General features: G+C 43.3%; 1 protein-coding gene across 1 annotated transcript; it reads left to right on the top strand.

Annotated features, from left to right (window-relative positions):
• The first annotated feature begins 341 nt into the window (after positions 1 to 341).
• On the top strand, positions 342 to 22755 carry GLE1 (GLE1 RNA export mediator). Its single transcript, XM_033123657.1, has 16 exons — positions 342 to 520; positions 3769 to 3990; positions 6745 to 6855; positions 8697 to 8845; positions 9054 to 9114; positions 9371 to 9625; positions 12946 to 13177; positions 13659 to 13771; positions 13933 to 14002; positions 16530 to 16672; positions 16772 to 16962; positions 17475 to 17604; positions 18500 to 18604; positions 19757 to 19839; positions 20754 to 20817; positions 21525 to 22755. Exons 1-16 carry the CDS (start codon positions 422 to 424, stop codon positions 21591 to 21593), a joined length of 2097 nt encoding a protein of 698 aa, XP_032979548.1. The 5' UTR covers positions 342 to 421; the 3' UTR covers positions 21594 to 22755.
• Positions 22756 to 25510: the final 2755 nt, after the last annotated feature.

Below are 25510 nucleotides of genomic sequence, written 5' to 3' on the forward strand. Positions count from 1 at the left end.
ATTAGAGCTGCTGGTCTGGCTAGGTCTTATTTTCAGGGAAACAGGGTACCTAGGCGAATTGCTGGGTCAAACGGCAAGCCGAACCTTTCTGCCGAACTGCCAGACTGTTTTGCACAGCAGCTGCCCCACCAGCAGGGTGGGGGTGGTTGCAGTTTCTTAACACCTTCATCAGTATTACATATGTGACTTTGTGCAATCAGTAGGTTCCAGCTTTCACGAGCTTTAGCAAATGCCCGCGGCAGCAGGCACACCCGCGGTCAGGCGCAGCGCCGGAAGTGGGGCGTGCAGCCGTTGGGCGGTGTTACTCCGCGCCGCTGCATCCGCGCCCCGGAAGCGGAAGCGAGTAGCCGTTTCCAGGTGGCTGATTCGAGGACTTGTTTTGTCACAAGCTGCTGCTCTAGAAACTACTGCAGGTCCGACCATGCCGTCGGAGGGTCGCTGCTGGGAGACCCTGGAGGCGCTGCGCAATTCCGATAAAGGTCGCCTCTGCTACCACCGCGACTGGCTGCTGCGGGGCGAGGTGAGCAGTGGACTCGGAGGGCGCTGTGGCCTTTTCCGTCCCTGCCTCGGGAACCCGTGCGCTCTTTCTAACTACCCGCATTTGTTTCTTGACTCCCGTGTGTGCATCACTCTGTCTTAGGGTGTCTGCCCTCTCCGCCGATTCTAGCCATTGGGGGACCTCCCCTTATTTCACAGGTGCCCTTTCTGAAGGTTTCATTTCTACCCACAGTCGGAGTTGGGTGCTTCCGCCTATGTTGTCAAAGCAAACCTGGCTGCTCAGGGTCAGTTAATGGACTCTGCGTCTCTTGTGCTAGAAGATCCAGATTTAGCAGTAAACAATATGACCTAACCTATTGTTGCCAGTGAAAAGACCAAATTTTTAGATGACATTGGGCGGACCTGGAAAGTTTACTGGGGGCGTGGTCACTGTCCCTGGATTTGCAAAGCCCTGTGTCGGACCGTTGGGGCGGATATAGAGACGGTTAAAGGCTAAGCTCATGTGCCCGAGTTGCTGGTAATCTAGCTAACGTCCTGTCTCGTCAGACTTTTATGTGAAACAGTTCTAAAGCATTTCCCTGTCTTTTATGTCTTTGACAATTTTAAAGAATACATACCTTACCTTCCGTAGGATGAGTCCCAGCATGGGTTTGTGTGGTGTATACTCAGGTTATGCATTCTCGGCAGGAACATCAGAAATGGTGCTGTGTTGGCAGTAACTCACATCGGGAAGCACAGAGGTGCTTCCTCTCACTCCAACACCACGCTAACCTTGATCACCTGGTCACATTGGGATCTGTTGTATATCTCCATTTAAAATTCATCATTTCCCCCTTCTTACCTAATTCGTATTTTGTGGGGAGGTATTCCAAGATTACACTAATATATATCCTTTTTCTCGTCAGAAGTCCACCCTTAGCATTCATTGATGTTTCTGCCTGAATCAGTCACCTGTGTGATGTCGCCAAATGGTGGTGGGGTTTTTTGTTTTTTTTTAAATCCATCATTCCTTCTACATTTGTTAATTGGCATTCTACCATAAGGGAGAGCTTTCTTTTTCTCCCGTTTCATTAATTATTTATATCAGTACAGATTCATGGGTTCTTACTTTATTTAATGAGTTGTAATCCGTTATTTGGAACCTTGTGCATGTGTATTTTCAATTTGTGGGAAGTGTATCTTCAGGATAAACTTGCTGGGTCAAAAGGTAAACGAAGATGTAGTTTTGTTATATATTGCCAAATTCCCAGCCCCCAATGGTGTATCAATTTGCCTTCCAATCAGCAGTGCGGGATTGTCCCCTTTGGCCCACAGCCTTGTCAACAGAATGTATTCTTTTTTTTTTTTTTCATTGGGGAAGGGGAACAGGACTTTATTGGGGAACAGTGTGTACTTCCAGGACTTTTTCCAAGTCAAGTTGTCCTTTCAATCTTAGTTGTGGAGGGTGCAGCTCAGGCTCCAGGTCCAGTTGCCCTTGTTGGTTGGAGAGGGCGCTGCCCACCATCCCTTGTGGGAGTCGAGGAATCTAACTGACATCCTTGTGGTTGAGAGTCCACTGGCCCATGTGGGAATCGAACCCGCAGCCTTTGGTGTTAGGAGCACGGAGCTCCCACCGCCTGAGCCACCGGGCCGGCCCCCAACAGAATGTTTTCTTATACTTTTAATTTTTGCTTATCTGATAGGTATACATAAGGTCTCAGTGTAGTTTTAGGATGCTTTTCACTTTTGATTGAGATTGAACGTCTTTTCATATATTTAAGAGCTAACTTTTTATCTTTATTTGTGAATTACCTGTTTATGTCGTTTGTCCCTTTTTCTGTTGGGGTTTTGGTAGAGTTTTTAACCTCCTATATTTTCTTTTATATATTAGGGATAATAGTAGACCTTTATCTGTGATATGTGTTGCATATGTTTTTTTCTTGTTTGTCAGTTGAATTTTTTTCTCCGTTTATGGTGTTTTTTATATCATGGTTTTTATTTGTTACATTTGAAACCTTGCCCCCAGAATTTATTTTGGTGTATGACTGTGTAATAAGGTGTTGTCTCAACATTATTTCTAATATGTCTTTAAAATGAGCCTCATTACTGTATAAAGTGTGCATATAGCATTTTGCTTCTGTGTCCAGATTGTTCTCCATGGGTTGAATATCTGTTATTGTACGTAGGACGTGTACCTAGGACCTAGATAGGATTTCGTGACCACAGCACTGGTGACATTTTGGGTTAGGTTGGATAATCTTTGTTGTGGGGTGGGGGCTGCTGTTGCTGTCCTGTGCATGGTAGGAAGTTTAGAAGCATCTCTGGCCTCTACCCACTAGGTGCCAGTTGCACCCTCCTAGTTATCTCCAGACTGCCAAATGTCCACTGGGTGGTAAAATTGGCCTTGCTTGAGAACCACTGATCTAGATAAAATAATAGTTTCTAATTTTTGATTATGTGCCAGGTACTGTTCTAAGTCCTTTATTACTCATTTAACACCCCTCCCCCCAATCTTTTGAGGTAGATCCTTTATTCCAGTTTAGAAGTGATGACGCTGAGGCACAGAGAGCTTAGGTAACTTGCCCAAAGTTATACAGATGAGTGAAATGCAGACATGGAATTCAAACCAAGAAAGGCTGGGTGTAAGTTCAGTGCTCTGAATCACTAGTATACTGTGTTCTCCATAAACATGTGAATTTAAACATTTACTACAGAAAATTAGGCCGAGGAGAAGTATGTCACTCATTATTACCCAAGTATAACTTCTTGTATATTTCCTTCATGTTTTTTGGTATAACAGCATTTGTTTTTATTTTATGTAATTGTAGGTATACTGTGTTTATACTCTTGTTTTTTGCACTTAAAATTGAATTTTAAGTATGTTACTGCATAAGAGTCACAATCGTATTTTTTAATGACTAATATTCTACTGTATATACTCTGTTTTACTTCAAAATTCTTCTTGTGTTCCTTTTCTGTTTCAACGGTTTAGATTGCTTTTGCAGATGCTTTAATGACCATCTTTGTGCATTGTTCCTTTTTCTGTAGTTAGGATTATTTAGTCTGATACTCTAAAAGTGTAATAGTCAGGGTCATTATCAAGAAACTACTGTACTTTCTCTTCATCTCTGATTGTTAATCCAATTACTTTGGGTCTTTGTAATGTATGTGTGTATATATGTATGTATGCATGCCTTCTTAGATTTTCAGTAAGGCATATAGTGGGTTATCTTTGATTGCTTAGATCAGTTGACATGCCCGCTGAGCTTAACCAACTCTTCTTCTCTCTAGGATGTTTTAGAAGAATGTACGTCTATTCCCAAACTATCTTCTTACTCCGGATGGGTGGTAGACCATGTCCTACCCCATACACAAGAGAACCCACCTCCCTCTGAGACTTCATCCTCCTCCAGATCTGCTTCAGCCCTAGACCAACCTTCATTTGTGCCCCCATCTCCCGTCGGAAGCATTGCCTTCTCACCAGCTTCCCCAGCAACACCAGATGGAACCAAGGTAAGGCTTTTAATCACCTGAAGACAAAAGACAGTGGTGGCCGCAAAGTTGAATAGTTTAACATTGTCACAGGACAGTGACCTTACCCTGGGGAAAATAATGATTGCTGCTTGTTGTAGCTGTTTGTAGGGACAGTGCTAACTATATCACTTTATAAAGACTGACAGAGAGTAATTCCCCTCCATTTTTAGTACCAAGAATAGTAATTAATGTCATGAGCAATTGGGTTGTTTTTTTCTCATGAACCTTGCTTCTGCTGTTAAAATTTACATACCTTACTTATCATTGGTTCTGTATGAGTTTTCATCATATTTTGGCTCTGTTTTGTCCCTGCCTTTAATAGTTTGTGTATACACGGTAGTCCCTCCTTATCCAAGATTTTACTTTCCGCATTTTCAGTTACCTGTGGTCAACTGCAGTCTGAAAATATTAAATGGAAAATTCTATTTTAGTACATGTGCTGCCGAAGCGAGCACAATGGAAAATTCTAGAAATAAACAATTCATACGTTTTAAATTGCACACTCTTTTGAGTAGTGTGATGAACTCTCACATAGTTCCACTCTGTCCCAACCAGGATGTGAATCATCCCTCTGTCCGGCGTATGTATGCTGCACACACTACCTACCGTGCCCGTTAGTCACTTAGCAGCCAACTCAGTTATCAGATCGACTGTCGCAGTATCGCAGCGCTTGTGTTCAAATGACCCTTATTTTACTTAATAGTGGCCCCAAAGTGCAACAGTAGTGATGTTGGCAATTTGGAGATGCCACGGAGAAGCTGGAAAGTGCTTCCTCTAAGTCAAAAGATGAAAGTTCTCGACTTAATAAGGAAATTGAAACAATTGTATGCTGATATTGCTGAGATCTGTGGTAAGAATGAATCTTCTCTGCATGAAATTCTGAAGATGGAAAAAGCACTTTGTGCTAGTTTTGTACTTCAAACTGCAAAAGTTACGGCCATAGTGCTTAATAAGTGTTTGGGTACAATGAAAAAGACATTCAATTTGTGGGTGGAAAACACAAAGAGAAAATGCGTTTTGATTGATGGCGTCCAGAAAGCATTGAGTCTATATCAAGACAACGGATACAAAGCCAGGGATCCCCTGAAATGAGTGACACCAAGTTATTTACTTCAAGTGAAGGATGGGTACACAGATGCAGGAATAGAGTTGGACTGAAAAATGTAAAAATTACTGGAGAGAGAGAGAGAGACCACATTTACATAACTTTTATTACAGTATATTGTTATAGTTGTTCGATTTTATTATTAGTTATTGCTAAGCTCTTACTGTTTCTAATTTATAAATTAAACTTTATCATACATGTGTATGTATAGGAAAAAACATAATCTATGTGGGGTTTGGTACTATCACGGTTTCAGGCATCCACTGAGGGTCTTGGAATGTATCCCCTTGGATAAGGGGGACGACTGTATACAGAGACAAGTTCTCTTTTCTTTTTTAAACAAAGATGGTAGACTATACTGTTGGGTACCTTGTTTGTTTTCATTTGTTTTGTTTTTGTTTTTTTCACTTTACAATATACCAGACATTTCTCCTAAGACAATATACAGAAGACAAATAAGCACATGAAAATATGTTCAACATCATTAGCCATTAGGGAAGTGCAAATTAAAACCAGAATGAGATAGTACTACACAAGTATCAGAATGGTTAAAATAAAAAGTAGTGACACCAAATGCTGGCAATGATGGGGAGAATCTGGATCTCCTATACATTTGGGGTGGGAAGGAGGATTGTACATACAGCCACTTGGGAACATAGCTTGGCAGTGTCTTAAAAACTAAATATGCACTTAACCAGATGACCTAGCAATTACATTCTTGGGCATTTTTCCTCCAAAAATCAAAACTTACCTTCACATAAGAAGCATCTGTACACCAGTGTTCACAGCAGCTTTATTTATAATATCCCCAAACTGGAAACAATTAAATGTCTTTCAGCAGATGGATGGTTAAACTGTGGTACAGTTTAGCTCATGTTGATTAGTGCCTGTAACCAGGAAGACGAGGTGTGCATTTGGAATCAGTTAGATCTAGACCCTCTGTATATCTCTGCTTGACATTATTTCTGACGTGAGCCAGTGACCTGGACACAGGGCTTTGCTTCTCCATCTCTCAATTCTGCCTGCTGCTTCTTGGTTTCATTTTTCAGATACACTCTATATGGCAGGATGGCCGTTGGTAGCCGTAGACACGTATCTTCTTAGGTTAGCATCCCCAAAAGAAGAGAAGGCCTTCCCAGATAGCCCCATCAGAGAAATCCAAAGGTGGACTATGGCCTAGCGTGTCTCCTAAGCCTCATTGCTGAAGTCGATACTGGCTACAGGGACTAGAGGACTTCGATTGCCAGCTGGTCACATTCTTACCCCTCAGGCAAGGAGGGAGGAAGAATTGGGGCTGTGGGTTGGGGTTGCTCCATCCAAACCAACCTAGCACAAGTGGACCCTTATGAGAAGAAAGGGGGAGAAGTTTGCTGGGTAGATCAAAACAAACAAGAAAGCCGAAAAGAAAAAAAAGAAAAGCAATGCCCCAAATGCAACAAACTTCAGTTTATTAAGGAAAACAATTAGAACAAGGTCGATATCATGAAAAGCATATTTGGTCTAACCTAATTTGTTTTGTGGTTGTTGTTAGATGTTGTTCCTAAGTAGGGATGTGTTCTTTGTCTAAAAGGGATAACACCAACTGTACCTTCTTAAAAGCTCAATTTTGCCATCTTCTGTCTGTGCAGGACAGACCTGAGTCCCAGCATGCAGAGCCTATGGTACTTCAGTCCTCCAGGGGGATCAAAGTGGAAGGCTGCATCCGAATGTATGAGCTGGTGCACAGAATGAAAGGAACAGTAAGTGACCCATGAAGCACGGCAAGCTTGACCCTCGGGAGCCATATTTAAGTGCAGTTCCTCAGGGTTTATGAATGCCCGCTGTATACTCATCGTTGTGTCTCACCGGCTATGAGCTCCCGATTCTTCTGGGGCGATAATATCGTGTAGCAGTCAAGGGAAAACTCTCTGAAGTCAAATCTGGTTTCAAATCCACGCTCTTCCATTTTTCATGTGCTTTGGGAAAATTACTTAGGCTTTCCTGGTTTCCATTTGCTTCTCCAAAATTTGAAGATGATCTGAGGTTGTTAGATAAGGTTATACTGAGAAGATGGACCTTAACAGCCTCTTGGGAAAAGAACAGCACTATTTTAATTAATTTATTTGACTTTATTATTTTTTTATTAGGAAAGCAATGCATGATTTTATAAAATTTTTGAAAAAGTACATGAGTTTATAAAGTAAAAGTCTTCTGGCATCTATCCTCATTCATTTATTTACTGAGCCAATAAATATTTATTGAGCGTTTATGTGCTAGATTCTCTTCTAGGTCTAGATAAAACAGTGGACAGAGTAGACACAAATCCATGTCCTCATAGAACTTACTTGATGGTGGGGAGACACCAAAGTAAACAAGAGAAATAAATAAAATATAGTTAGAAGACTGTTATAATCTGAGTGGAAGATAGGAACACTCATTAAAGCATTTACCTTGGCACTGAAGAAAAAAAAGGTGATGGTTGCTTAGACGAGGGTGGTAGCAGTGGAGGTGGAGAGAGAGAAAGAGAGAGAGAGGGAGAGAGAGACCGACCGACCATCTCCTCGGCTTTCCCCAGCTCCGCTCTGTCAATCACCACTCCTCCGTGGACTACCTTCCAGAAGAAGTATGTAGAAAGTTTTCCCGTGCACATGATATCCCTCATGTGCTCTCTGTTATTGAATGTTTTTTTTTCCTTCCCAGCTCTTATTTAAACAGAGTCTCAGGGGAGATGATATATATGCTTGTGTTAAATTTGTCTTCTTGCACTGGAAGCTTTAAAATAACATTTAAAATATAATAACATAATGTCTTAACAAAACATTTTGACATATCTCCATGTCAGTATATATAGCATCTCATCCTTTTTAAAGGCTGCAGCGTACTGTCTAGTATGGCCTACTGTAATATATTTAATCTTTCCCCGGTTAATTTAAATTATTTCAAGTTTATTGCCATTGTCAACAGGGCTATGGTGAACATCCTTGTACATATATCTTCGCACACATTGCACGTATTTCCTCAGGATACATTCCGAAAGTGGCACTAGAGCCAAAGGACATATACCTAAAATTTGGTAGTTAAAATGTCAAATTGCCCTTAAAAACCATATGAGAGTAGAGTCATGAATAATCAGTAAAATACCTGGTACCTTTAGGTGTAAAGGAAAGGGACTTTCCTAAGTGTGGGTGGGGGGAAGAATCCAGGCAGAGATAATAGCACGGGGAAAGGAGTGAGATGAAAATGTGCACAGCGCGTTTATGGAATTAGAATAAGGATTTCTATAGATTATCCCAAAACCCTCATAAGAATATTCAAAATGAAAGGTTAGAAGTACAAGGCTATTTGATAGACGTTAGTAAATACGTGGCCCTTCCTGGCTTATAACCTCATGGGGCAAACTGGAAGAGCTTTCCAGAACAGCTGAATTTAAAGATCATCCCAGAGGAGAGAGGTGACTGAGCAGAGGTTCTGAGAAACATGCAGGTGGTTCCATGCCCTGGAGTATCTCTGATGGAATTAAGGACTGATGGGAGTGTATCCCACCCGTCGAAATGACCGAGGCGGTCATGGAGTCCAGAGAGCAGGTGCTGATCCTTTTCAGGAGGGCCTAAGGCAGTGGCAGGAGGAGCAGGAGAAGAAGGTTCGAGCCCTGTCCGAGATGGCATGTGAACAACTGAAGCGGTTTGATGAACGGAAGGAACTGAAGCATCATAAAGAATTCCAGGACTTACAGGAAGTGATGGAGAAGAGGTGAGTCTCCCTGAGTCATGGCTGGGAATGTCAGACTGCTCAGTCCTTAAGTTGCAAAAGAGCCGGAGAGGCTCAGAACCCAGAAAACTGACCCACCGTGGAAAGATGGCCAGCGTATCACAAAGAGTGGGAGGCTTCGGGTAGAGGTAAACCAGTGTTAGGAAGCGTCCCTGACTGTCTCCCTGCCATTTATTTATTCCTCTTTCAGTTCCAGAGAAGCCCTGGGGCACCAAGAGAAGCTAAAAGCTGAGCATCGTCACAGAGCCAAGGTCAGAGTCTGGGAGAAGCCGTGGGGGTGTCTCGGTGTCTGGCTGTTACCTGCCAGAAGAGAGGTTCTGGCAGCCAGTCATGGAGGACCTGGCCCATGTCATGCCTCGGTGTGACTGACGCTGGGCATTCCTTTTCCTGCTCTGGCCCATGTGTGAAAATGTGTAGCCCCCTCCGCCCCCCGCCCAGGACTCAGGAATGTAGAAAGAGAGCCCAGGAGCCCATCAGAGAGGAGTAACTTGACAGCCCTCTCCGTAGATTCTCAACCTGAAGCTGCGGGAGGCAGAGCAACAGCGCCTGAGGCAGGTGGAGCTGGCACGGCTCCGGAAGGAGGAGGGCCAGGTCCGCCTGCGTGGCCTCTACGCCCTGCAAGAGGAGATGCTGCACCTCAACCAGCAGCTGGACTCCTTGGAGCAGCCCAGAGACCTGCTCAAGGTGGACCTGTCTGCCTTCCGGACCCGGGCCAACCAGCTGTGTGGCCTCATCTCGGGCATCATTCGGGCCACTTCTGAGGTGAGGGGGTGCCCGGGGGGGCTCCGTCTTCTGTCTTTGACATGGAGAACCTTGAAGGCAAACTTGTTTTCTGAACTAAATATAATCCTGTTTATTATCACTCTTCACCTCTTTACCTAGATAGAAATAACCACTGTTGACACTGTATTTCTTTCTGACAGGGTGTGTGTGTTAGCCCCGTCGCACACTGGACTCATCCAGCTATAGAGTATCTGTAGGTTAAAAAGAAATATTTGTCTCTTCTGATTGTGAAATAACTTTAGTTCGTTCAGTAATATATCCTGAATGCCAGCTATGCTTATCGTAAAAATGAAAACCTTACAGAAATGTATATTGCTTTTTTCAGTTAACATTGTATTTTGAACATGTAATTACTATGATTATTAAAATATTTAAAAGCTGCAAGTATTGCCTTGACACATGGTAGGTAGTCAATAAATACTTGATGAACCGATGAAATTAGATATGTTCAACATATAACCATACCAGAATTTATTGAAAAAAGCATGCTTGTTGTTGAAAACGGCAACTGGACTTGGAGCTGAGCTGTGCGCTCCACAACTAGATTGAAGGACAATGACTTGGAGCTGATGGGCCCTGGAGAAATACACTGTTCCCCAATATTCCCCAATTAAAAAAATAAAAAAGAGCACCGTGCTCTAACCAACTGAGCTAACCGGCCGCCCGACATTTTTGATGTAAAGAAATTTGGTTTTTCCCCTCATTTTTTTTTTTTTCTTTAAGATTTTATTGGGGAAGGGGAACAGGACTTTATTGGGGGAACAGTGTGTACTTCCAGGCCTGTTTTTCCAAGTCAAGTTGTTGTCCTTTCAATCTTAGTTGTGGAGGGTGCCGTTCAGCTCCAAGTTGTTGTCCTTTCAGTCTTAGTTGTGAAGGGCACAGCTCAGCTCCAGGTCCAGTTGCCGTTTTCTAGTTGCAGGGGACGCAGCCCACCATCCCTTGTGGGCGTTGAACTGGCAACCTTGTGGTTGAGAGCCCACTGGCCCATGTGGGAATCGAACCGACAGCCTTCGGAGTTAAGAGCATGGAGCTCCAACCACCTGAGCCACTGGGCCGGCCCCCTCATTTAATCCATCTAAAAGTTATTTGATGATTGGTGTGAGATTATTTTTTTGAATATTCTTACTATTTTGCCACCATGTTTCTCTCCTGATTTATAAATAGCTCGTCACACTAAATACTATCCTAGGAGCTCTTTCTCAATATGCTCTCCTGTTTCCTTGATATGTGTTTTTTATTCTTTTACTAGGATCATCTTATTTTAATCGCTGTAGCTTTATAATACATTTTAATGTCTAAAAGAGAAAACTTATGAATTTCCTGTAGAAAACAACTTTTTTTCTCTTCCACTACCTGGGACGAGATGGATTAAAATGAGAGGCCTCATTGATTTAACAGGCAAAATGATGAAACATGTTTATAGTGCAGACCACAGGGAATGATGCGGAGCTTCTTCTGAATTCATTTTATTTTATAATTCTAATTGTCAAATTCTGACAAAATAGCACAGTAACGTGCATGTCAGAGTGACTTATGTGGAATCTCATTTATGAGCAGAGCTCTAAATAAAAGATAAGGAACTCAAATTTATCAATGCCTCAAAAGAGTAATGCACTATAACCAAAGAGGTATTATTCTAAGAATAATGTAAAGCTGGTTCAATTGTTACGAAATCTATTCATGAAACTCATTTCACTAATAAGTTCAGGGAGTAAAATTATGTTATCAGATGTAAAAATATATGCTAAAATTTGACATCCTTTCCTGATTAAAAAAAAAAAACATAGTAAACTAAGAATAAAAATGCATTCCTTATTAACTTGATAAAAAGTATGCATCCATCCAAGACTACATTTCAGATATGCCATTGAAGTTGGGAAAGAAATAAAAAATGTACCACATTGTCACTGTTCTTCAATATTGTTACAGCCACTACAAGGCAATAAAAACAAAGTCAATATTTAAGTGAAGAAATGTAATTATTGTAATTTGACGACAGTATGATTGTCTACATTGAAATCCAAGAGTAAAAAGCTGGAAAGTATTAGATTTTTTAATGAGACTTTAGTTATGTGGTCAAAATTAGAAATTTTCTGGTAAAAGAGTTAAAAATATGGTGGAATATAAAATACCTAGCCTAATAGAAAATACCTATACTAGCCTGAAATGGATGGGCTTTACATACAGAAAAGTATAAAACTTTATTGAATTTACAAAATGTGGCTTGAGTAAACAGAAGGATTTACCATGTTCCTGAAGCCTCATTAAAGTAGGCTATCAAATTTGCCCTAATCAATACATTTAGTGAAATTCTAATAAAAGATTACGTTGGACTGTTTCAAAAAGAAACCTAATGTTGGGGGGCTTGCATTATCAAATATAAAATCATTTTCTAACACTTCAGTTAAAGCAGGTTCTTCTTGCCTAGGCAGAGATAGGAAAGTTAGTGGAACAGAATAGCAAGCCCAGAAAGAGACCAGGTTTTTTGTAGGTAATTAATATAAAGTTGTCATTTCAAATCAGTGGTGCAAAGATGGATTATTTGGACCATGAAAGTAAAGATTAAATTTGTACCATTCATTCATCTTATTGATTTCATATTTCTTGGATGTTTAAATGTAAAAAAGAAAAGAGACAAACAGGAAGAAGTCATATTCAGTGGGGGAAAAAATGGTGAATATTTGAATTATATAAAGGTATGGATTCCGTGTAGGCAGAGCAACAAAAACAGAAGTCATAGTGGAAAGGTCAGTAGGTATGAGTGCATAAAAGTTAGACACATGACAAGTTAGGAAACATATTTGTAACATATACAGTAGACCAAAATTTAATGTCCTTAATACAGAGAAGAGCTTTTGCAATTTGTGGGAAAAAAATAAGTAAATCACTCTTTTTACCACCATCACACTAATGGAAAAATGAGCAAAGAACAGGATTAAACAGCTTGTAAAAGCACAAATATAATTTTCTAATAAATTCTAAAATAAATTCAAAATCACCATTAATAGGTGGAATGCAAATTAAAACACAGTATCATTTTTGTTTAGCCTATTGTCACAGGCTTTTAAAAAATTATCTAGCCAGTGTTGGTCAGTAGATGTGATGGTAAATTGGTCTTACCATTAAGAGATGGTAACTTGGTATCACCTTGAAGAGAACGGGGAAAGCATAGGAGTCAACATGTTGATGACTGGTACTCCATTGGTGCAAGAATTCCAATTCTGGAAATGTGAGGTATGATTCAGCCTGCAGGGTGCCTGGGGCATAACCACTAAGCCCTGCCTCTGTCACCCTGACAGAACGGCTTTCCCTCGGCAGAGGACCACGCTGCAGCTGAGAGAGCGCTGCAGGAAATGCGGGACCTCCTCGTGAACTTACAGCAGGAGATCGCCAGGGCCTCTGAAGACAAGAGGAGGCAGGATGAAGAGGAGGCCCAGGTCAAGCGACAGGAATCACAGATGCAGCAGGGCCCAGAGGTCCACAAAGAGTCCCTCGTTCCCAGCCAGGGCCCAGGAGGGAAACAGAAGGAAGGTAAGTTTCCATGTGGGTACGATCCTTTAACTTGGGGTAAGTTTCAGAATGTGAAAAGAACAAGAGTGTGTTCTGAATATTATGTTCAGCAACAGGACAATTTGCCAGAACTTTTGCATAATGTAAAAGTCAGTACTTTTACGGAATTACAGTTAGTTTTGGTTGACATGGAGCCTGACTTCAGATTCTAACACTTTCCATGAGGACTTAATATATAAGAGGATCAATATAGCATAATGGCTGAGAACGCTGGCTTTGGAGCCAGATCAGTGGGAATCTCGCTTTTCTGCTTCCTAGCAATGTGACTTCCTCAAATTACTTATCCTTTCCCTGTGTGTTTCCTTGTTTATAAAACGAAGATAATAACAGTATCTCCTTCATGGGGTTATTGTAACAGTGAAAGCAGCTAACACATACAGGAGGTGATTGGAACAGTACCTGGCTCATACCACGTTCAATAAATACAGCTGTTTCTCCTCAGACCTCCAGGTGAAGGTGCAGGACAGTACGATGCAGTGGTACCAGCAGCTGCAGGAGGCCTCCCGCCAGTGTGTACTGGCCTGTGAGGGACTGACCAGCAGCAAAGACAGTCAGGTAGGACGGGGTGTAAGCCGGGAATTGCCTGGGGCTGATGGTGCTCTGAACAGCCTCGCGTCCCAAAGCAATGCAGCTAGCGGGTCACATTCCCTAATCCTAATGGCAGCTACTCGGCTTCTCAGAGCACTGTCTGCCTTCTCACTGTTCTCTTGTGGCAGGCCAAAAAGATAAAGATGGACCTTCAGAAGGCAGCCACCATCCCCGTGAGCCAGATCTCCACCATTGCAGGTTAGTCGGAGGAGTTTAGAACATGGCCCTTCACTTCATTTTATTATCTTTTTAAGAGTCCAGATCTACTTCTCTGTAAGGTTCCTATAAATAGTATGTTCGAACAAGCGTTGACAGGCGGCTCAGTTGTGTGTAAGTTATATGCATCCTAGTTTCCTCTTCAGCACGTAGAAGGTAATCGTTATGTTTGACTCATTTCTTTTAAGATAAGCTATATATTAATAATAAATTATTTAGGATGGCTCTTACCTAAAATTCACAGTTACTGCAGAAAACATCACTAAGGAAACCTAGGATGTGACTTGTATTTGCTTTTGTCCTACATTAGCTGTTTCAGACTCAACAGCCTGCCTTTTCTCCCCAGAGACTGAGATTTAGAAAGTAGGAGCCAGACGGGAAAGACCCTTCTTCCTCTTCTCTAGAAACAGAGGTTCAGTTTTTATAGAGCTCTAGATGTGGGAGCCTCCAAATTACAGACCGCTGCCAGATGGCTGGGAGGCTGCTCTGACGTAGGGGGTCCCAGTTCCCCCCATTAACTTGTTGCCTAAAAAGCACAGGGAAGTTGCAATTTCTGCCTTTGAGAGGCTATATGACAGAACTTACATTGCACTTTGCTGCCTGAAATTCTTTCTGGAATAGGGCAAAGTATAAATAAATAAATACGTATCGCATTCTGGAATTTAAAGTGCCATTTCCTTTGATAGCAACAGCAGCAGTCGGGAGAGGTGACTTGACAGCCATCCCGCTCTCCTCAGGCTTATCCTCAGGCTATACCCCTCAGTTGACCAGAGATAACCTTGCCTCCTCCTTCATCAGGAAATCGAGACCACGTCAGGTGTGAGGTCCTCCGATGTCTGCCCCTTCCACCTGTACACAGCTGTATTTACCTCTTAGTCTCCTGTTTCAAAGGATGAGGTGTCCTGGCCCACGCTTACCCTTCTGCCTCCGCCTTTGTTCCCATCTCCTCCCATCTCCTTCAAAATGTTGCCTCCTCATTTATTGTCTTTCTCTCCTGTCTTCTGTAAAATTACTCCCTTTTACAGGTTCCTTTCCCTTTAAACATGCTTGAGTCACTCGCATCCTAAAATGTTTCCTTTGATTCTACATCTTTTAAGGATTTTCTGGTCTTCCTTGTATTTCCATTTGGTGCCGTTGATCCTTTCTTGTGAAACTCGGCTCCTTTGGCTTCTATGGAGCATTAATTTCCAGGTTCTTCTCCTACCTCTCTTTCACTTTTGTGGGCTCCTACGTCTCCCACCTCTACCTCAATTGTAGGTGTTTCCTAGGGATTTGCTCTCACCCCTCACTTCTCATTCTTCATCCCCCACGGCTTCAAATATTAGCTAAATGCCGATGACTCCCAAATCTATGTCAGGTTCATTCCTCAGATTCTGTAGGTCCAGCTACCTGAGGGACATCTCTGCCTAGATGGCTCTCAGATACTCAAGTTTAATGTGTTCAGATCTGAACGCATCATCTTCCTTATGCTTGCTTTTCATCCGCTTTGCACTAAGTAAGCATAACGCCGTTATCTACTCCGTCACCTTAGCTGGACACCTGGGACTCATCCCCATGACTGCCTCCTCTGTTTCATTCTCCACATCTAATTAGGGTAACATTACTTAGAGTAATGAGGAACTTGGCAGGGTATTTCTAAGCTGGAGACACTGTATTAACTTAAATTTTGATTGAAAGTAATGGAAACTAATTCAGATCTTCTTACACACACACACACACACACACACACACACACACACACACACACAAGCCTTTGTCCCAAAGACAGACATTTCACAGAACGTAATGGCAGGAATGGCGTTAGGTGTCTAGAGCTAGAAACTTTAGGACCCTTTTCTCTCTCGTCTTCCCTCTGTACATCTCCATTCGTAGCTTATAGGCTGTTGTTCTTTGGTGCACGTGGCAATTGCAAGGTCCTACTGCTCACAAGTGTAGGAGTTGCAGGGCCAAGCCACTTCAAGGAAGTGACTCCATCAGGTGGCTGATGGGTGCAGTTAGATTACCCTGATCTACCTGTAACCAATGTGGGGGTGGGGCACACAGGAGCTTTCATGCACATATAGCTTCCGGGAACCCACTTCTGTGTCTCTGAGGATGGAGGAAGGCAGGCCTCAGAAAGCGGGGGAACCATTGTGAGCTGCGGAGATCCTCCAGGAGGTTTTTCCTAGACATGCCAGTGACTCCGTTAGGGACATCATGGGATCTATAACAAGTCAACACTTATTTCCATACTGTTCATCCTTCTGTTTGACGTGTCAATTTCAGAATCAGTTCATTCCCACCTAAGGAATTCCTTTGAAATAGTACCGTGTTCTCACGTACTTTTTGCATCCTTCACAACATGTATTTGATTGTCGTTGAGTTCTCTGCATCAGTATTTTGGTCTTAGACTCTGAACTTCCTGAGGGCCGGACAGCTGGCTATCTGGAGAGTCCTTCTGTATTTATAACAATGGTGAAACTAGATTGATCTGCACTTGTGTCTTCTAAGTTCTCTCTCTCGTGCCCAGGCTCAAAGCTGAAGGAGATCTTTGACAAGATCCACAGCCTGCTCTCTGGAAAACCTGTTCAATCTGGTGGACGCTCTGTATCCGTCACACTGAACCCACACGGCCTGGACTTCGTCCAGTACAAACTGGCGGAGAAATTTGTGGTGAGAAAATCGGTTGCCAGAGGTGTGGGAAGAGGCTGGCGCACAACCCTTCAGCCTTTCTCGAGGAGTGTTCATGTGCCCCCATCTCTGTATTCCCAGAAACAAGGAGAGGAGGAAGTGGCCTCTCATCATGAAGCAGCGTTCCCCATCGCAGTAGTGGCGTCTGGGATCTGGGAGCTGCACCCGAGAGTGGGGGACCTCTTTCTCGCACATCTGCACAAGAAGTGTCCGTACTCCGTTCCGTTCTACCCGGCTTTCAGGGAGGGCATGGCTTTGGAAGACTATCAGAGGTGAAGTCGGTTTTCTCTTCCCTGGCCCTAGGCCAATTCATGAAATAGGAATAGAATTTGTATTCCTCCTTCTCACAGCTTTTCTGTGAATGTTCTATCAGACTTGAATGTTCTATGCAAACTGGACAGCTGTTGGAATTTGACCTTAGGTGCCAATAATCAATAGAGTTTAGTGGAAAGAATACTGGGTCTAGAATCCAGGGGTCTTGGAATTTTCTCCCTGCTTTGTCATTTAATAGTTTCGCACAAATGGGTAATCGTGTCACCTCTTTGAGCATCGTCTTCCTTATTCATGAATGATACGTATGACCCGTGAGTTTACCTCGCAGGGCTTATCTGGTGCACACATTTGATAATGGATATCAGTGTTCTCAACCAAGTATTGTACACATGTAATAACATGTAATGATGTATTAATACTGAGATATTGTTCCTTCTGGCCGTGAAAAGTAATCTCCGATTTGTCACCCTCACTTTGGCCTTGTCCCACTGAAGTTTTTCTTCCCACATAGGATGCTGGGCTACCAAGTGAAGGACTCCAAAGTGGAGCAGCAGGACAACTTCCTAAAACGCATGTCTGGCATGATCCGCCTCTACGCTGCCATCATTCAGCTCCGGTGGCCTTATGGAAAGCAACAAGAGGTAGTAGCAAAGGCTGACTGCCAGCAGTGCGAGGTCAGGCCCTAATGGCATTCTGTCTGCAGGAAGCAGTGCCCTTCTTTCAGAGAGGGCATCTAGTGGCATGACGAGTTAAAGTAGGCTGCTGCTTCATAGGTAGCCTTAGAGAAGCTGGTGGTGATTATTAGGAAGCTTCTGGGTTATCAGAACCATTTGTTCAGTGACCGATGCAGCTGAGGCTTTAAGGAACTGAGTTTATAAAAGAGTCTATCAGATGACGGTCTGTTGTAAGTCAGTCATTGAGGTTAGCAGACTTTAATAGAAGAGCAAGAATTTGTCATATTAGATCTAGTTGGTTGCCTTAGAGGCCATCTAGGTCACATACCTTACTCACAGATGGACAGATGGAGGCTTAGCAAGCTGTAGTGATACACACTTGACAATGGCAGGACCGCGGCTGGGGTCCAGGGCTTTGACCTGCCAGGCCAAGTCTTTCCTCAAGAGATGCAGATTAGCGAAATGGAGACGTTCACGGACTTGGAGACCTAAAGAGAAAGGAATCTGTTGAGTGAATCCACAAAGTTTTTATTGTGCGCCTGCTGTGTCCCAGGTTCTGTGCTGAGGTACCAAGATGATAAATAACTGTCTATTAAGGTAACTGTTGGCCAATAGATTCCCCGAAATTGAAGCTGACAGGTGTGTATTGTAGGGATCCTAGAAAGAATGTGTAGGTTCCACTGTGTTGGAGCATTTAAACGCAGAATTTGCCTGGCTTGTATTGTTTACGCCCTGCGGCATGTGCTTGGGTTACGTGAACTGGGGGTTTACATCCACTTGGTAATGGCTAGATGACAACATTGGGAGTTTAGATCTCTGAGTAAAATGAGATCAAATCATGACCAAGTCTCTCTCCTCCCAGATTCATCCTCATGGCTTAAATCATGGTTGGCGCTGGTTGGCACAGATATTAAACATGGAGCCCTTGTCAGATGTGACAGCCACCCTCCTCTTTGACTTCTTGGAGGTACGTAATGCAGATGTGCCACGAGAGAGCCAGTGGTTGAAGCAGCCTTGGGCCACTGCCTGACACGAGTGGGGAAGCGACAGAATTAGAGGTGTTGGGAAAACAGCATTAGGGTCCAGAACCAGATTCTCTCTTGAGCCCTAAGACAAAGCTAGCTTTGGATTTCTCTTCCCACTTTACTTTTCCTTCTCTGTGTGGGTGTTTGTCTTCTCATTGTAAAGAACAGAACAGTGGACATCCTAGCACAAGTAAAAAGGAGAATTTGTTTTAGGGAGAGAGAAGTGACCCCCAGGATCAAAGGGAGGAGTGCAGTTGAATCTCCTGAGGAGCTACAACCAGGAACTGGGATGTCACCAGGCACCGAGAGTCTCTCTGGGGACACATGGTCTTTCCTATATGCTCTTCCTGAAAGTTGCCCCTTCCTTGCTCTGTAGGCCAACTTCCTCTAGTTCTCTGTGCACGGTGGAGAAGATAAATGCCTGCTCTGGGCTATGTCCCTCAGCCTCAGTGTGGTCACCCAGTGTAGGGGCACTGCTGTCCCACCACTGCAGTTCCTAATTCCCAGGACAGAAAATATGATTAACCAGCGTGGGTCAGGTATCACCCTCGTCCAGAAGGCTCTATACAGTCCTCTCTGCCTATAAGGGACCATCACTATAGGGTAGGGCTAAGGGCTTCTGGGAAAAGGACACACTTCTTAAAGAAAAAGGCACATGCCATAGCAAACCTGGGGCCATTTGGCCTATAGTGCCAATAGTTTCTGGTTACCTGACAGCTCCTGAAGTCACAGTACATGAACAGTGATCCTGAATCACTGAGAACCCAAGTGAGATTCTGAATACTCTGCTAACTAAGGTTGGGAGGTGTGCCAGACCTTCTAAAAGGCTTCCACTCAGTAGAATCAAAGACGAGTTCATTAGGTTTGGTTCACATTTTCTGAAGCACCTGTCTACCTGGCAGGCTGGTTAAAGACAGAGCAGCACTTCAGAAGAAAGTTGGATTTTTCTATTCATTGCCTTGGTTGCTCACTAAGTGGCATTGTGACTGAAATTCTTGATAGGCGTGCAAGGCAGAGAACTGATTGTGCTGCTGGGTCTCTTGTATGAGTGTGAATATTCACTCTTCTCGGACCATGCCTGCCTTTCCCTCTAGGTGTGTGGCAATGCCCTCATGAAACAGTATCAGGCCCAGTTCTGGAAGATGATACTTCTCATCAGAGAGGACTACTTCCCCAGGTACTCGACCTGTTGAGCAGACCCCAGGGATTCGGTGGGGAAAACTCATGACATCAGATACCCCTGGGTGCAGTAACGAGCTGTTTGTGACTTGGTTAAAAACACCTGTATTGGGGCGGCGGTTGACTCAGTTGGTTAGAGCGCAGTGCTCATAACACCAAGGTCGCCGGTTCAATTCCCACATGGGCCAGTGAGCTGCGCCCTCCACAACTAGATTGAAAACAAGGGCTTGACTTGGAGCCGATGGGTCCTGGGAAAACACACTGTTCCCCAATATTCCCCAATTAAAAAAAAAATTTAAAAACCAACAAACAAAAGCACTTGTATTAAGTGTGACGTCTTCTACTCCCGTGCTTCTCCTCTTTGATGTTTGAATAAACACTTTTGAACTTTAATAAGAGGCTCTCTTAAACACTGTTGGCTAAATGAAAAAACAAATTAGGTGGATGTTGGGTTCAGATAACCTGACAGTTTTTTAAACTCTATTCTTTTGCAAACTTCCCCAGATAATCTGGGGTGGTGATTACGTGGAGTTATGAATTAAACCAAGGAGTGAAACCCCCTCGATAAATCAGTTGGAGAAACTGACTTATCAACCAGTTTACTTGACACCGTGTGGCATTCATTTTTACGTACCCTTCTTATTCCTCTCAACTCATTGGCATTTCAAGTGGGGGAGAGGCCTTGGCAACCCCCATCCCACTTGATCACAAAGACCTCAGAAAGGAAGAGTGCTCTCTTCTCCTTTACCCCCTTGTTTGAAAAGAAGGCCGGAAACCTTTGGAGAGCGACAGCATCCTTAGTCTAGAGGATATCTCTGTGAGGCATTTGATCTACTCCTTCCCTCAGATCAACAGTGTACCTAACTGCTTTCCAAAAGATGCAAATCAGAGGTGTGACTTTTCTCCCTATAGGATCGAAGCCATCACGAGCTCAGGACAGATGGGTTCCTTCATACGCCTCAAGCAGTTCTTGGAGGTACGATGCCCTTAGACCAACACGTCCCAAACTGTAGTTGGCCTCACTTGCACCTGTGTCTGGACCTCCAGATTCTCTGACTGTAGTCTCTTCCTCTGGATTTTTCTAAACCCTACCTTTTGGGCCATAATTCCCCTTTAACCTTAAGGGCTGCCATATTTCCTTCCTACATGTCATTGTCCTTTACCCTAAGAGATGAGTAAAACCTCTGTAATGGCTCTTGTCTCACCAGTGCATTTTGGGCAAGTTGGCCACGGTGCCTTTCTCAGTCTCAGGTCTGGGGAACTGTTCTCCATGAGCACAGACGGCACTGTCAGCCAGACTCCTCTCGTGTTTCCCAGTGCCGAAATTTTTACGAGGTTCGTTTTGACAAATAACTCAGAACTCTGTGGTACGTCAGCCAAGACCGCCCACTGACTTGCAATTTCTGGTAGCCCAGTTGGAAAAATAACCACAGTGAAAGATGAGGCCAGGTTGTGGGAGACGAGAGTAGGACAGGCATGAAAATAGCCTAGCTCTTGTCCTCTGCTGCAGGCCTGCACAAGCACAAGTCTTACCCACAACCGTTATTCTCACTCACTTTGTCCTTTGCTGACCCTTGTTCCGTGGAACTTGAACTTGCTGGCCCTCAAAGTTCCTTCCAACTGTTGTGTTAGAAGCAGTGTTATCAGAAAATCATTCTGTTTTCTTCATCTTTCCTTGACCAGAAATGTTTGCAGCGCAAGGAGATTCCTGTCCCCAAGGGTTTTCTGACTTCCTCCTTCTGGCGTTCCTGATGTCACTCCATCGCCCACCGTCACCCTTTTGCTGCAGAGGGGCGAAATAAACAACTGAACGCAGCTGGACTTGGGAGAGTCATGTCCAGATTTAGAAATCTACCAATATGTATTTTTATATAGCTGTACCTTGTGACTAGGAAAGGAGATTTTCATGGGTCACAAAATCTAGGTGGTCTGATGACTTCTTAAAGGGTCCACCTGACAGAGAAAATGGATTTGGCCTTTCTCACTTCTGCAAAAATTATGAGGAAAGCTGTTTAGCCCTCGATCCCATTTTTTGTTTCCTTTGTCTCTAGTAACTTTCAGAAAGTAGGTAACACCTTAAGCATTGCACTCTGAGCTGAAGTGAGCCTACCACTCTGACTCCACGCCCCCGACCCCCACCCCCACGCTGCCCTGTTCCCAGAAAAGAGTAAACATGCATAAAGTCCCTTTTAAAGTGTCGTTTAATAGTCGAGGCGAATCCTTACATGTACGTCTGGGATATATGGTCGCTTTGCCTTCCTCAGCTTGTGAAATAACTAGAAATTCAGAGGAAGTGCCTGATGTGGACGTAGTTCTAAATAGCATCAGGGATAGCTTAGAGTCTGGGATTGGGACTGTTCCCACGTGTTACAGGGAACCGAGAAGCACTGTTTGTCCTCTTCATTTGGGATTCGGCCCTTGCATGAGTAGGGATGTGTGAACCAGGGCAGGCGCCTTCCTTTGTTTTCCAGGTTGACTTCGGAAGGGCTGCGAATATACGTGAGTATATTCGCAGTATATTATACGTGAGTATATTATACGTGAGTGGAGCGTCCATACGCAGGGAGTAATAAAAATGTCAGGGAGGACCTGGAACTGCTGTGTGTTGCTTTACTTGTTCTGACTAGTGAATCATGATGGATTTGCTAGACTAAAGCCACTACAAAAACCCAAAGCTTGGCTTTTCAGAGAAGAGTCGAGATCTGTTGATGAAAAGATTCATTGTCTTAGACTGCCTCGGCAGCGGCCATGGATCTCTTCCTCTATACTAAATGTCGTGTGTGAGATGTGCTTCTGGGAGGTGGTGATCCCCTGATACTCTTGGCTTGAATTGACCTAGTCTATGAATTACTGACTATGGTGCCAAAAAATAAGTAATAAAGCTCGATTTCTAAAAACCCATCGCTGGTATCAAATGCTTCAGTCTGATCAATTTCCTATACCTTGAACCATGTCAATCGTTAGGGGCAAGGTGGTGCCCAAGCCCGGGTAGAGCGTGGTATACATTTTTTCCTTTTTTGTCTTCTAGACCTCCACCTTGGGAAAATTGCTTTTCTCCTGTCCCTCTTTTAGAATTATGTACCAGTAACTGACCCTGTTTTATCTAGCAGAAATGGGAAAGTAAGTAGTCTTTTTAATATGGACACAATGGAATGACCACTGGGAAAGGAGTCAGGAGATTTGGGCTCGATTCACTTTTAGGTTTTATGGCCTTGGGTAGGTCATTCACCCTCTCTGCACCTCAGGGTCCCCACCTGCAAAACACAAGAATTGAACTAGTCAGTAGATCAGCAGTTTTCAAAGTGTGCTCTGTAGCAGAGTCTCGGGGCAGAGCATGTCCCAGTGGGCGGGGCCTGCAGTGAGGGGTGCCCCCAGGGCCAGTTGCCCTTTGCACTTCCGCTCTTTCCCTGTATTTTACAAACGGAATCATTTTCTAAGTAGACCTGGAGCAAGTTGGGAAGCACTGACTTCCCAGTGTTGAGTGTTTGGGGCTCAGCCCTATGGAGTCAGCATATGGAGGCTTTTGTGCAGATTTTCAAAAGGCATCCCTTTCTTCAAGAGAGTACTGCCATCTGCTGGAAATTGTCCTATTCACAACTATGAAAATCTGATATTAGGAGGTGAAGGGTGCCTGCTAGAGTTATGTAGCTCTCGTTTTGCACAACCCCTTAGTGGGCCGTCATGGAGCTCTGGGTCCCTCTCTTGCAGGCTTCCTGCACTGTAAACATTGGGGTTCCGTACAAGGTTATAAATAGAAGAGTTCCTCTGCTGAAAACGAAACGTGAAAAATCACTGGACAAGATGATCCCCAAGGTCCCTGCCACTTTGGATTTGTACCCCTCCACAGAAAATACTTCTTCCAAGGTTGAATATTCTGTCTCTAGATGTGTTGAACAGTCTTCATGTCATTCAATGCTTGGTATTCCTGATGAGTTTTTGATGGTAAACCAAGAAAGGACAGCCCTGGGGAGGCCAGGTTTTTGATACTCTTGGATGGTGCCACCTTCAGAGATAATACTTGCTAGCCGACAGATGCAACTCCTAATATGTATGTCTTAGCATCAGCTTCCTTAGAGTGGAGCACTAAGGACCGCCTTCCATTTTTAAATTCAAGTACTTGCTTGCTTCCTTCCTTTCAGGCTTGACCTCATTTCTCAGGCCGAGTGCCCATATTTTTGTCATATCACTGCCCTACATCATTGTAAAGCAAATTTGATGATGAATTGAAAAGTCCAATAGGAAACCCTATACATCCCTTGAATAGAAAAGTGTAGTTGTTCTGGGATTTCCACCCAGGTGCTGGGAGCTTCCCCCTACTTCTCAAGCTCCCTATGAGGATAGCAGTGACATAATTAGGTTTGGATGTCTTCTATCTCGGTGCCAGGACAAACAAAAGAGCCACAGAGCCTCCCACAGGTGCCTTATCAGGCTTGGAAATTCATTCCCTTAGGTCTGTTCTACCTATTGAATTTGTGATACTGATTTCCTGTGGACCTGCAGAAAGCAGATGGGAGCTCTGGTCTTCCAGCTCTGTGGTGAAGTTACAAAACACCCATTATAAAGGAGCTTATCCTCTAGTTTACGGCCAGTCTCCTCTTTTTTTTTGTTAAAATATCAATTTATATAGATGATGTATTCAAGAAACAATTTTCTTTTGGCTCCTTCAAGGTATTTACACTAAGTGTGTTATGTGATCCTGGATTGGAAACGGGACCAAAAAAAAGATCTTTTTGTGTGTTTGTCTTGTAAAGGACATTGGGACTATGACAAAACTTGAGTCAAGTCTATATGTTACATAATTGTATTAGTCAACATTAATTTCCTTACTTTGATCATTGTACTGTGGTTATAAAAATGAATGTCCTTCAGGAATACACATGAAATACTCGGGGGTAAGTGGGCATGATGGCTGCAATTTATTCTCACATGATTCAAGGGGGAAAAATACATATACACACATCTGTGTATTTGTGTCTGTGTACATATGTAAGTATATACATATATATATACATGGAATAATAAAGCAAATGTGGTCAAATGTTAATAAATTGGGGAAGCTGGGTGTAGGGTCTATGGGATGTCATTTTATCATTTCTGTAACTTTTCTGTAAATCTGAAATTATTTCCAAATTAAACAAGAATCCTTTCCACCCCCCCACAAAACAAATGAAAAGCCATGCTTAAACAGTTTGATGATGTGACAAATCTCTAGGACGTACAATCCTGAGAATAGGACCATGGTGGTGACGAAGGTTACCTTGAAGCCGTCACCCTGTAGAAGGTGGAGAGTTGACTAAACAGGTTTTGCAAGATGCTTCCTACTAAGGGAAACAGGTGACTTGGAGAGTAGAATTCTAATTCAATGGAGAATGTGATTTATGGACTTGGAAGGCTTGATAGTTTGAGCTAAAAGTTGTGGGAGCTCGGAAGACAGATCCATTTCATTTAGGGCAGCTTTTCCCAGAGAGTTTTTCTGCCGGATTCTAAAAAAGAGTTCAGCCATCAAAGAAGTTTGGGAATTCTGTACTATATTAAAGGTCAATGAGGGGAAGTAATAGATAAATTAAGAATGGCAGAGCGTTGATGATTGTTGAAGGTGGGGATGGGTATGTGGAGGTTCATTTTGCCGTTCTATTTACTAGGTTTATCTTTGAAACCTTCCATCTTGA

Source organism: Rhinolophus ferrumequinum, chromosome 12, assembly GCF_004115265.2.
Source record: "Rhinolophus ferrumequinum isolate MPI-CBG mRhiFer1 chromosome 12, mRhiFer1_v1.p, whole genome shotgun sequence".
In the NCBI taxonomy this organism is placed as follows: Eukaryota; Metazoa; Chordata; class Mammalia; order Chiroptera; family Rhinolophidae; genus Rhinolophus; species Rhinolophus ferrumequinum.

What these genes read in the sequence shown, in the direction of transcription:
- GLE1 (XM_033123657.1), top strand. Translation starts at nt 422, where the DNA reads ATGCCGTCGGAGGGTCGCTGCTGGGAGACCCTGGAGGCGCTGCGCAAT. An exon ending in CAACACCAGATGGAACCAAG is followed by an intron (nt 3,991 to 6,744) that starts GTAAGGCTTTTA and finishes CTGTCTGTGCAG; the next exon opens with GACAGACCTGAGTCCCAGCA. An exon ending in GCCTCAAGCAGTTCTTGGAG is followed by an intron (nt 20,818 to 21,524) that starts GTACGATGCCCT and finishes TTCCTTGACCAG; the next exon opens with AAATGTTTGCAGCGCAAGGA.